Raw genomic sequence first — 12,624 nt, forward strand, 5'->3', positions numbered from 1 at the left:
TCACGGTACTCACTTGAACCCCTGGGGTGGGCAGAGACGTGGAAGGAGCAGAGGTAGAGCAGAGCCAGACTGGTCCTCACGGTCAGGGTCATGGTGTCATCTATGATCCAGGCGGTCCGCGTACATTCAGGGTCTCTTCCTCTTCATTCTTGCAGTGCTGGGGTCTCAGGTTTCACACTTTGTATCACACAGACAGTGACACCCTCACTGGGGTCTTCCAGACGACGTCACCCCAAAAACACTTGGTTAACACTTGGTGGCCCGGAGCAGGCAGCGGTGGGGAATCCAAGCAATGTATGTGCAGTATCGGAATTCCTGCGCTACGACCCTGTACACACCAGCCGGACTGCGCAGGTCTGTCTGAGGCTACGGAGACGACTACATAATCGTTCAGACCCCGTCCTGACCTGGCATGAAGTCTGGAAACATTTCTGGGCTCCGCGTCCAATACATGTGTTTGTAATAACATACATTCCTCACACGTGACGACATTCCGAAAAATAATTAAATATTTACTAATTTATAGAGTGCGTAATAGGGACATTGTGACGATGGGAGGTCCCCGGGGTCCCGGGACGGAATGTAATAAACACACGGTGTGAGGGGGGGCTTCCCGGTTTGCACAGTTGTACATTAGTCGACAATAAACCGCAATAATCCATCTCATCTCCTGGGAAAGTCCATCTATATCCTCCTGGCATAGTTGTATATTAGATCTCATTGACTCCACTTTATAGCATTAAATACATATTTACCACTGTCCTTCTCTCTCTGAAGATTACCTGTCACTTATCATAGAAACATATGTTATTCCCTGGTATATATGCCGCGTTTCTCCTGAATCCGGCGATGTTTTCCTTTTGTTCCTGCTCCTCTCTGTTTCCTTCTTTTCTAAATCTATGTTTTAGCCAAATGGGTGTGGCCCTAATATCTCTGGGCATCTACTTTTGGTTAACAAGATTAGATTTACACTGAGAAGCAAAAGGGTAACAATGTTTTGCACTTGTGACTTTCAGGATCTATATCTCACCATCCTCTACAGCTTTCAGGGTGAGGTAATACTCTGTGGAGGAATATAAGGGGTGCATTATACTAGACGGAGGAATATGGGGGCTGCATAATACTATATGGAGGAATTTGGTTGCTGCATAATGCTATATGGAGGAATATAAGAGTTGCATTATACTATATGGAGGAATATAAGGACTGCATTATGCTATTCAGAGGAATATGGGGGCTGCATAAAACTATATGGAGGAATATAATGGCTGCATCATACTATATGGGGCTGCATAATACTATTTGGTGCAATATAAGGGGTGCATAATACTATATGGAGGAACATAAGGGGTGCATTATACTATATGGAGGAATATAAGGACTGCATTATACTATACGGAGGAATATGGGGGCTGCATAATACTATATGGAGGAAAATAAGGGCTGCATCATACTATATGGGGGCTGCATAATACTATATGGAGCAATATAAGGGGTGCATTATACTATATGGAGGAACATAAGGGGTACATTATACTATATGGAGGAATATAAGGGGTGCGATATACTATATGGAGGAATATAAGGGCTGCATTATATTATAAGGAGGAATATGGGGGCTGCATAATACTATATGGAGATATATAAGGGCTGCATTATACTATATGGAAAAATATAAGGGCTGCATTATACTACAGTTAGGTCCTGAAATATTTGGACAGTGACACAAGTTTTGTTATTTTAGCTGTTTACAAAAACATGTTCAGAAATACAATTATATATATAATATGGGCTGAAAGTGCACACTCCCAGCTGCAATATGAGAGTTGTCACATCCAAATCGGAGAAAGGGTTTAGGAATCATAGCTCTGTAATGCATAGCCTCCTCTTTTTCAAGGGACCAAAAGTAATTGGACAAGGGACTCTAAGGGCTGCAATTAACTCTGAAGGCTTCTCCCTCGTTAACCTGTAATCAATGAAGTAGTTAAAAGGTCTGGGGTTGATTACAGGTGTGTGGTTTTGCATTTGGAAGCGGTTGCTGTGACCATACAACATGCGGTCTAAGGAACTCTCAATTGAGGTGAAGCAGAACATCCTGAGACTGAAAAAAAAGAAAACATCCATCAGAGAGATAGCAGACATGCTTGGAGTAGCAAAATCAACAGTCGGGTACATTCTGAGAAAAAAGGAATTGACTGGTGAGCTTGGGAACTCAAAAAGGCCTGGGCGTCCACGGATGACAACAGTGGTGGATGATCGCCGCATACTTTCTTTGGTGAAGAAGAACCCGTTCACAACATCAACTGAAGTCCAGAACACTCTCAGTGAAGTAGGTGTATCTGTCTCTAAGTCAACAGTAAAGAGAAGACTCCATGAAAGTAAATACAAAGGGTTCACATCTAGATGCAAACCATTCATCAATTCCAAAAATAGACAGGCCAGAGTTACATTTGCTGAAAAACACCTCATGAAGCCAGCTCAGTTCTGGAAAAGAATTCTATGGACAGATGAGACAAAGATCAACCTGTACCAGAATGATGGGAAGAAAAAAGTTTGGAGAAGAAAGGGAACGGCACATGATCCAAGGCACACCACATCCTCTGTAAAACATGGTGGAGGCAACGTGATGGCATGGGCATGCATGGCTTTCAATGGCACTGGGTCACTTGTGTTTATTGATGACATAACAGCAGACAAGAGTAGCCGGATGAATTCTGAAGTGTACCGGGATATACTTTCAGCCCAGATTCAGCCAAATGCTGCAAAGTTGATCGGACGGCGCTTCATAGTACAGATGGACAATGACCCCAAGCATACAGCCAAAGCTACCCAGGAGTTCATGAGTGCAAAAAAGTGGAACATTCTGCAATGGCCAAGTCAATCACCAGATCTTAACCCAATTGAGCATGCATTTCACTTGCTCAAATCCAGACTTAAGCCGGAAAGACCCACAAACAAGCAAGACCTGAAGGCTGCGGCTGTAAAGGCCTGGCAAAGCATTAAGAAGGAGGAAACCCAGCGTTTGGTGATGTCCATGGGTTCCAGACTTAAGGCAGTGATTGCCTCCAAAGGATTCGCAACAAAATATTGAAAATAAAAATATTTTTTTTGGGTTTGGTTTATTTGTCCAATTACTTTTGACCTCCTAAAATGTGGAGTGTTTGTAAAGAAATGTGACAATTCCTACAATTTCTATCAGATATTTTTGTTCAAACCTTCAAATTAAACGTTACAATCTGCACTTGAATTATGTTGTAGAGGTTTCATTTCAAATCCAATGTGGTGGCATGCAGAGCCCAACTCGCCAAAATTGTGTCACTGTCCAAATATTTCTGGACCTAACTGTATATGGAGGAATATGGGACTGCATTATACTATATGGAAAAATATAAGGGCTGCATTATACTATATGGAGGCATTTAAGGGGTGCATTATACTATATGGGGGTTGCATAATACTATATGGAAAACTATGGGGCTGCATACTATGTGGAGGAATGTGAGGCCTTCATAATACTATATGGGGGAATATAAGGGCTGCATACTACTATATAGAGGAATATGAGGGCTGCATACTACTATATAGAGGAATATGAGGGCTGCATACCACTATATGGGGGCTACATAATACTATATTGAGGAATATGGGGTCTGCATAATACTATATGAAGGTCTATCAGTTCTGGAGCAACACAATTGGCAGTGGAGGCGGCTCGTCTGCTTCATAATAGTGAGATCACAGACGTCCATGGCAGCACAATGTGACACACGTTACACAAGTCTGGAATGGTGGCCCGAAAAAAGGTGAAGAAGCCTCGACATCAGTATCATCAGAAGAAGCTTTGCACAAAAGTATGAAAAGAGGAAGATTGTAAACGGGTGAATTGGAGCGATGAGATGAAAGTGAAATGAAATGGGGGAAATGGGTCTGGAAGAAACAAGGGGAAAAGGGGATAAAGGATTGAGGAATGGGAGGAACTGTCAAGATAGATAGACAATGTGGCACCCCAGGGTTGCCACAGTAACAACACAAAGGGTTAACTCCCCACACACAACACCAAGACCTCCTGGCCAGAAGGGGGAGACCAAGCTGCTTCCCTGTACATTCTGCTGGGGGGGAGGAAATGGTCAGGAGTAGTTTCAGTTTGGAAGTTCAGTGCAGAGCACTGAGGAGAAAGGATCTGCAGGTTGGAGCTGGCTTGAGCTCACCTCAGGATCCACTGACCAATTCCAGGCCTAGCTGAGGGTCTGAGGAAAGGAGACAGATTACACAGAGAACATTCCTGGGAGACAGAGCATTGCAGAGCTCACCCCAGTGGAGCACACAGAACGGATGCTGGATCCGAGACTGCAGGTTACATACTGCACAGTTACCACCAGAGAAGTGAAGATTCCAGATCTTTCACCTGTACCACAGACACAAGCAACAAGCGCAGAGTTCAGGAACATACAAGTAAGGACTCGAGTTGCCTGTCAGGTCGGTACCTAGGAGCAGAGCAGAAGCAGAGCCGGCTGCATAGTTCACACATCAGCAGGGCCACAAACACACAGTGCAGGCAAGGAAGCCAAAACGGCCCGGCTGGGTGGGAGAAACCCTGAACCCCTCACAGACTCCGTGGACAGTACTCTGCTGAATGCCATCTACAGTAAAGGACAAAGAAACTGCAAAACCGTGAGTCTGCCTGTTTATTGTGCTCGTGTCCTGCTCCCCCCCCATAGACTAACATACTGCCCCGGGGAAAAGGCTCTACCCGTGGGGAGCCGTCCCATCTCAAGCTGCCTTCCATCACCCCGGAGGTTCTGCAGCAGCGGTGGTCATCTCTGATCACATTCCACGGGTGGCGTCACGAACATAACCCCCCTTTTTATTGTGGAACCAGGGAGCACGGACCGGGTCACGACACCGTGATCCCCTTTCCAGAAGCAACCCCTTGGCCCGGTTCTGGGTATCTCCTTAACCCCTGGCGACACAACTTTGGCGTCACGAACAGGATGCGGACTGGACCCGGCTGCAACCCGGGTGACGTGTGCCTGTAAAGACTTATTGCATCGCATAAAAGACTTGCACTGTGAATTGTTGCAACAAAGAACGTACTTTAAACTTTGCAAAGATACCTGGAAAAATCCAAAAACATCATTGGTAAAATTTTCCAGGCGCCATCTTTAATCACGCCATTACCTGCTACACGCGGGAGAACAGCGCGCCTAAAGTAAGACTCCGCCTACCGCTTGCAGAGGAGGTGCACTCGGTGTTGCGACCCGAACGAAAACGCAGAAAAGTGTCCCAGGCTTGCTGTCAAGAAGACTGGTGAAATTAACTAAGGGGGCGCAAAGATGTCGCAGCAGGGAGACGCTGTTGTACCCGGCGGTGCAGCGGCACCTATCATGCCGTTCCTGATGCCGTACACCCCGGGTGCAGTGTGGCTGCCGCAGTACTCAGGTGAGCCCAACACACTTAATGACTTTATCGGAAAGCTAAAAATCTACTACAGCATGTACCCCCTGACAGAAGCTCAGCGTGTTGGTATGCTTATGGGACAGTTAACCGGCAATGCCCAGCGGGAGGCTACATCCTGGCCGGACGATGCAAAGGACACTGTAGAGCATATAATAGCTGGACTAAAAGCAGCTTTTGAATCCACTGCTGGCAGCCGGGCTAAAATGAGGTTCTTTGGATGCAAGCAAAAACCTAGAGAGAGCGCAAGAGACTTTGCCTTAAACTTACAGGAGGCGCTCAGAGCACTTAAATTAGCAGAACCTGCCTTAGCCCCTGGAGCAGATAAGCTGCTGATAGACCAATTCCTGGATGGACTCTCATCCCCTTCCCACCGGGGACAACTGAGCATGATGGTGATCCAGGATCCAGGACTAACATTTGCCCAGCTAAAGGATAGAGCCATCCGCCTCCAGCAGGTGGAGGAGCCGCAGGATATAGACTCTGTTCAACACCTTACAGTGGCACCCCAGCAGCCAGTAATGCCGGTGACATCGGCCATGTCAGCGGCTGCTGCTAACCACCTGGAGCTGATCACTAATGAGGCTCTCCATCAAAGGCTTGATGCCCTGACAGACACTGTTGCTTCCATGGCTAGAATCGTCCAGGAGCTGCGTGGATCCAAGTCTGCACCCAAGATTGAGCTGGCGACCAGCAAGGAGGATGTCCCATGGATGAGGCCTAGGAGATACCAAGCGACGAGAGGACGACCCAGCGACCGCTACCAGCCGGATGGACAGCCCATTTGCCGCCGTTGCAAGGAACCAGGTCACTTTGCCCGTGAATGTGCTTTAAATGGGGATCCCCTGGGGAGGCGGGCCGCTCCTCAGGAATGAACTCTCAAGGTCCCTCACCCTGGCACGACAAGTATGTGGGAGGACGTCCAGTCATCCCCATCGTGCTGGATGGCATTCCGCTCAACGCCTTGCTGGACACTGGTTCCCAAATATCATCAATTCCGCATGTCCTTTATAAGAGGTACTGGGCTGATTCAGACATTAGCAGTGGTCCATCTAATGTTGCATTGAATATATGGGCTAGCAATGGTGAATTAGTACCACAGGTTGGTTTCAGAGAAATGACCATTAAGATTGGGAGAGTAGAATTGCAGAATCAGGGTATTATCATTGTTGATGTTGACCGACGAGAACGTGAACCAACTATGCTGCTAGGAATGAATGTAATTGAAAATTGTTTTGCAGAGGTAATTACTGTCTTGCAGCAGATCGTCGAGACTGCCAAACCTGGGCAACAGAGACTCCTGCAGAAGGAAATTAAAGCCTTGATGCTGAAGCAGCAGGTAGAAATGTCAGGAGGTGAAATTGGCAGTGCAAGGGTAAGTGACCCAATACCTATTGTAATTCCTCCCAAAACAGAAATGCTGGTCTGGTGTAGAGCTGCAATAGGCATCAGAGGGCGAGACTATCAGGCCCTGGTAGAACCTGTGTACTCAGACAGTAGGCCCACTGTACTGACGGCCAGAGGAATAGTTGAGGTACATCGGGGAAGAGTGCCAATACGCCTTCTAAATTGTGGGGAAGATGAGGTCACCCTACCTAAGTATGCTACCATGGCTAAGCTATATACGGTTGATAACAACGCCATCACCACCGTTGAGCCCTTGAAGCCGTCAAATCAGGCGGAGGACAATGGCTCAGAGGGAAAGCTGGAGGATTGGTGCCAAAAGCTACATGTAGGTACCGATTCTACACCCTCCCATCAAAAGCATGGAGTATACAGGGTAGTGAAGGAATATGAACAAATATTCAGCAAACACCCATTAGACTTTGGGCAGATCAAAGGGGTAGAGCACACTATACCCACAGGTAACCATCCACCCATAAAGGAGAGGTATAGACCAGTACCACCGGCTCACTACCAATGCGCCAAAGACATGCTCAAAGAAATGAAAGAGGCAGGGGTAATAAGAGACAGTTGTAGCCCCTGGGCAGCCCCACTAGTGCTAGTTAAGAAAAAAGATGGGACCATGAGGATGTGTGTAGACTACAGACGGATCAACCGCATTACACACAAGGATGCATACCCATTACCTAGGATAGAAGAGTCATTGGCTGCATTAAAATCCGCTACTTACTTTTCCACCCTAGATCTGACTAGTGGGTATTGGCAAGTTCCTGTGGCAGAGGCTGATAAGGAGAAGACAGCATTCACCACGCCGATGGGCCTCTGTGAGTTCAATTGTATGCCGTTTGGACTCTGCAACGCACCTGGAACCTTCCAGCGACTGATGGAGTGCTGCCTAGGACATAAGAACTTTGAAACTGTCCTCCTGTACCTGGATGACGTCATAGTCTACTCCAAGACCTATGAACAGCATCTACAAGACCTGGCAGAAGTGTTTGAAGCCTTATCCGGATACGGCATGAAAATCAAGCCATCCAAGTGTCACCTTCTAAAGCCAAGGGTACAGTACCTGGGACATGTCGTGAGCTCAGAAGGGGTAGCACCAGATCCTGAAAAAGTTACCGTGATCAGAGATTGGCCGAGACCCACCAGCGTGAAAGAGGTGAGGCAATTCCTGGGACTGGTAGGCTACTATAGAAGATTTATAAAAGGGTTCACGAAGCTAGCAGCTCCCCTACAAGACATCCTGGTAGGACAGTCAAAGAAGTCTGCAGCCCGAAATCCTCCTTTCCAGTGGAGTGATGAGAGAGAAGAGTCCTTTAAGAAGTTGAAGTGGGCACTGACAGGAGAAGAGATCCTGGCATATCCAGATTACCATCAACCCTTCATTTTGTACACGGATGCCAGCAACGTAGGACTGGGAGCAGTATTGTCTCAAAAGCAGGAAGGCAAGGAGAAAGTTATTGCCTTTGCAAGCAGGAAGCTCCGGCCTACAGAAAGAAACCCAGAGAATTACAGCTCCTTCAAGTTAGAACTACTGGCAGTAGTTTGGGCTGTAACAGAGCGTTTCAAACACTACCTGGCAGCTGCAGAATTTACCATCTTTACTGACAACAATCCGTTGACCCACCTGGACTCTGCAAAATTAGGTGCGCTGGAACAGCGATGGATAGCCCGACTGTCAAACTACAACTTTGTCATCAAGTACAGGGCAGGCCACAAGAATGGGAATGCAGATGCCTTATCCCGGATGCCACACTCGGGGGACGTGGAAGAGGAACCGGAGGGACTGGAAGAAATTGAGCTGCCGGCCTTTCACCATCCTAAGGTGGGACAGTATCAACCGAGTGTCTACCAAAAACAACAGCAGGCAACTCTCAACCCATTAGCACACCACGGATGGGCTGAAACACAAGACAGTGATCCAGCTGTGAAGCTAGTGAAAGAACTGCTTACACAACAAGGTGCATACCCTAATCAGAATGCCCCAGCTGAGACACAACATCTCTGGAAAGAGAGAGGTAAATTGTTCCTGTACCAAGGGAAGCTCTGTAGAAGGCACACCAATCCAAAAACACATGAGTTGGTCTGGCAGATCATCGTGCCCAAGAGAGACGTCAAGATGGTTCTGGAAGCTTACCATGACGGTGCTGGTCATTTTGGTTGGAAAAAGTTGGAAGTGCTCTTAAGAGAAAGATTCTACTGGGTTGGCATGAGAAAATCAATTGAAGATTGGTGTAGAAAATGCGGACCGTGCAACCTCAGAAGAAAGGATCAACAGAACCAGAGAGCTCCACTCCAGTCCATAGTAACCAAGCAACCACTCGAGCTAGTCGCATTAGACCACGTCATGTTGTCACCAAGCCGGTCCGGCTATGTCTATGCCTTAACCATCGTGGACCATTACTCACGCTTCTTAGTGGTGGTACCCGTGAAAGACCTTACAGCTAGAACAGCAGCTAAAGCATTCCAGACGTACTTTTGCAGACCCCATGGTTACCCAGAACAAGTCCTTGCAGATCAAGGTCCAGCTTTTGAATCACAGATTTTCCAAGAATTCTGCAACATGTATGGCTGTAAAAAGATCCGCACAACAGCATACCATCCCCAAACAAATGGCTTATGTGAGAAGATGAACCATATTGTGATTGACCTGTTGAAGACCTTACCAGAGTCAGAAAGAAATCAATGGCCAGAGAAGTTGCCAGACCTAGTGGACTTGTACAATCATGTCCCGGTGAGTTCTACAAACTGCACCCCCGCTTACCTCATGCGTGCAAGGCCCGGTAAACTGCCAATTGATTTAGATATGGGAATTCTGAAGCCAGATGCGGAAGTTCAAGAATCCAATTGGGATACCCTACGTCAGCAGCAGTATCGCCAAGTACAAGAGTGCGTAGAGAAAAGTCTCCAACAAGCTAGGGGAAGACAAGAGAGAAACTTCAACCAGCATGCTCTAGCAACCCCATTGCAACCTGGTGACCAAGTTCTCAAGAGGAAACGCCGCACAAACAAATTGGATAATCAGTGGGAAACCACCCCATATACAGTCTTACCATCCAGTATGGATAATCCCAAAGTGTGTCTCATCAGTAAGGATGAAGGAAGGACATCAGCTGTCGTGTCAAGAGATCAACTCAAACCGTGTCCTGAAACCCTGAAAACACCAGAAGTCACCTTACCCATACAGGTACAACCTGTCAAGAAGGAAGAAGATGTATTCCATACAGTCTTAGGAGATTTCCCAAAAACATGGCCAAATTACTATGGAGCAGTAGTAGTCCCAATGATCGCCTTCCCTCAAGTGGCGGAACCACAATCAGAACCCATACCACAAGAAGTCTCAAGACAAGAAGAACTGGAAGTTGAAACCGTAGAGGAAGAACAGATTCCTGGTCCCAGTGAGCTTGCCAGTCCTACAGTCAGTCCACCATCCTCACAAGTACCAGAAACACCAAATAGGTACACTTCCACTCACACCATTATGCTAAGTACACCCAGCACACCAGCAGTACGCAGGTCACAGCGTAGTACTCAGGGTCAGATACCAGCAAGATATAAAGACTAATGTGGAATTGCATATAAAATGTACATATGTTATAATGTTTATATGAAAAACCGTAACAGTTTAGTGTACAGAAAAGGTGAGAGAAGAGTGGTGTAAGGTGGCAGCACGGAGAGTTACAACTTGATCACATTGTTGGTGGCCCGAGGGCCGTGAGGTCTACTGCACTTATGACCAGAGTAGAGACACCTTTAAGAAGTGTTTGTTGATTGAAATGTTTATTTAATTGCAACGTTAAGACCAAAAGCCCAGTACCTACAGAGACTATACTGTATGAACACTTACATATTTTTGAACATTTTGGACTCTTTTTGAGCTTTAAGGTTTTTGTATTTTTTCCTTTTGAGACTCTGTATATATATAATTGTTGTGATAACTTGTTTGTTTGTTTCACAGTCCCGGAGTACTGTTCTTCACTAAGGGGGAATGTGGCACCCCAGGGTTGCCACAGTAACAACACAAAGGGTTAACTCCCCACACACAACACCAAGACCTCCTGGCCAGAAGGGGGAGACCAAGCTGCTTCCCTGTACATTCTGCTGGGGGGGAGGAAATGGTCAGGAGTAGTTTCAGTTTGGAAGTTCAGTGCAGAGCACTGAGGAGAAAGGATCTGCAGGTTGGAGCTGGCTTGAGCTCACCTCAGGATCCACTGACCAATTCCAGGCCTAGCTGAGGGTCTGAGGAAAGGAGACAGATTACACAGAGGAACATTCCTGGGAGACAGAGCATTGCTGAGTTCATCCCAGTGGAGCACACAGAACGGATGCTGGATCCGAGACTGCAGGTTACGTACTGCACAGTTACCACCAGAGAAGTGAAGATTCCAGATCTTTCACCTGTACCACAGACACAAGCAACAAGCGCAGAGTTCAGGAACATACAAGTAAGGACTCGAGTTGCCTGTCAGGTCGGTACCTAGGAGCAGAGCAGAAGCAGAGCCGGCTGCATAGTTCACACATCAGCAGGGCCACAAACACACAGTGCAGGCAAGGAAGCCAAAACGGCCCGGCTGGGTGGGAGAAACCCTGAACCCCTCACAGACTCCGTGGACAGTACTCTGCTGAATGCCATCTACAGTAAAGGACAAAGAAACTGCAAAACCGTGAGTCTGCCTGTTTATTGTGCTCGTGTCCTGCTCCCCCCCCATAGACTAACATACTGCCCCGGGGAAAAGGCTCTACCCGTGGGGAGCCGTCCCATCTCAAGCTGCCTTCCATCACCCCGGAGGTTCTGCAGCAGCGGTGGTCATCTCTGATCACATTCCACGGGTGGCGTCATGAACATAACCCCCCTTTTTATTGTGGAACCAGGGAGCACGGACCGGGTCACGACACCGTGATCCCCTTTCCAGAAGCAACCCCTTGGCCCGGTTCTGGGTATCTCCTTAACCCCTGGCGACACAACAGACAGACAGACAGACAGATACATGGATAGACAGACAGACAGACAGATGGATAGATAGAGGGATAGATAGATAGATAGAGGGATAGACAGATAGATAGATAGACAGACAGACAGACAGACAGATACATGGATAGACAGACAGACAGACAGACAGACGGATAGATAGATAGAGGGATAGAAAGATAGAGGGATAGATAGATAGATACATAGTCACCCCACAAACGCACCTGTCAGACCACAGCCAACTTCTCCTGTACATGAAATCTACAGAGAAACCATCCACACAAAAGCCACAGCAGAGCAGCCTCTACAACCGACCTCCATCCTATAAATGGTCCAAGACGTCAGAAATAAAATATAAAGAGGCTCCCAACAGACCGGAATTACAGGAGATGCTCCACAACTTCTACAGCTACAAGTACAAGTCAAACCCAGAAGGAGTGAATCAAGCTGCAAAAGACCTCAACAAAATATTCCACACCATGGCCAAATTGTCCGACCTCAAACAAGTCAACTACAAGAGGCCAAAAGAAAAGCAGATCAATGGTTGGTTTGACAAAGAGTGTAAAGCCGTTCGAAAGACCCTGAGAACAGCCTCAAACAATAAACACAGAGACCCCAACAACCCAGACCTGAGGGAAGCCTATGACACCATACAAAAGCAGTACAAAACCATCCTCAGGAGGAAGAAGCAGAGCTACTGTGGCGCCCCTGACCTGGTCAGGCACCACTGAGTACTGCACCCATGCTGGGGACAGTACAACACAGGTAATCCAGAAGGCTGACAGGGGTGTGGA

General features: G+C 47.1%; 1 protein-coding gene across 2 annotated transcripts in view; it reads right to left on the minus strand.

The window, feature by feature from the left end:
- The window catches only part of PAMR1 (peptidase domain containing associated with muscle regeneration 1), an 85,530-nt gene that overhangs the window by 52,723 nt on the left and 20,183 nt on the right, over positions 1–12,624 (minus strand). Inside the window, exon 1 of one of the 2 annotated variants that reach the window (XM_075325284.1) lies at positions 14–398. The exons of the other annotated variant lie outside the window; for it this stretch is intronic. Within the exon in view, the coding sequence (XP_075181399.1) occupies positions 14–92 (79 nt within the window). The 5' untranslated portion in view covers positions 93–398. Of the gene's footprint in view, positions 1–13; positions 399–12,624 lie in introns of those variants that run through there. 2 annotated transcript variants of the gene reach the window in all.

Source organism: Anomaloglossus baeobatrachus, chromosome 10, assembly GCF_048569485.1.
Source record: "Anomaloglossus baeobatrachus isolate aAnoBae1 chromosome 10, aAnoBae1.hap1, whole genome shotgun sequence".
Lineage (NCBI taxonomy): Eukaryota > Metazoa > Chordata > Amphibia > Anura > Aromobatidae > Anomaloglossus > Anomaloglossus baeobatrachus.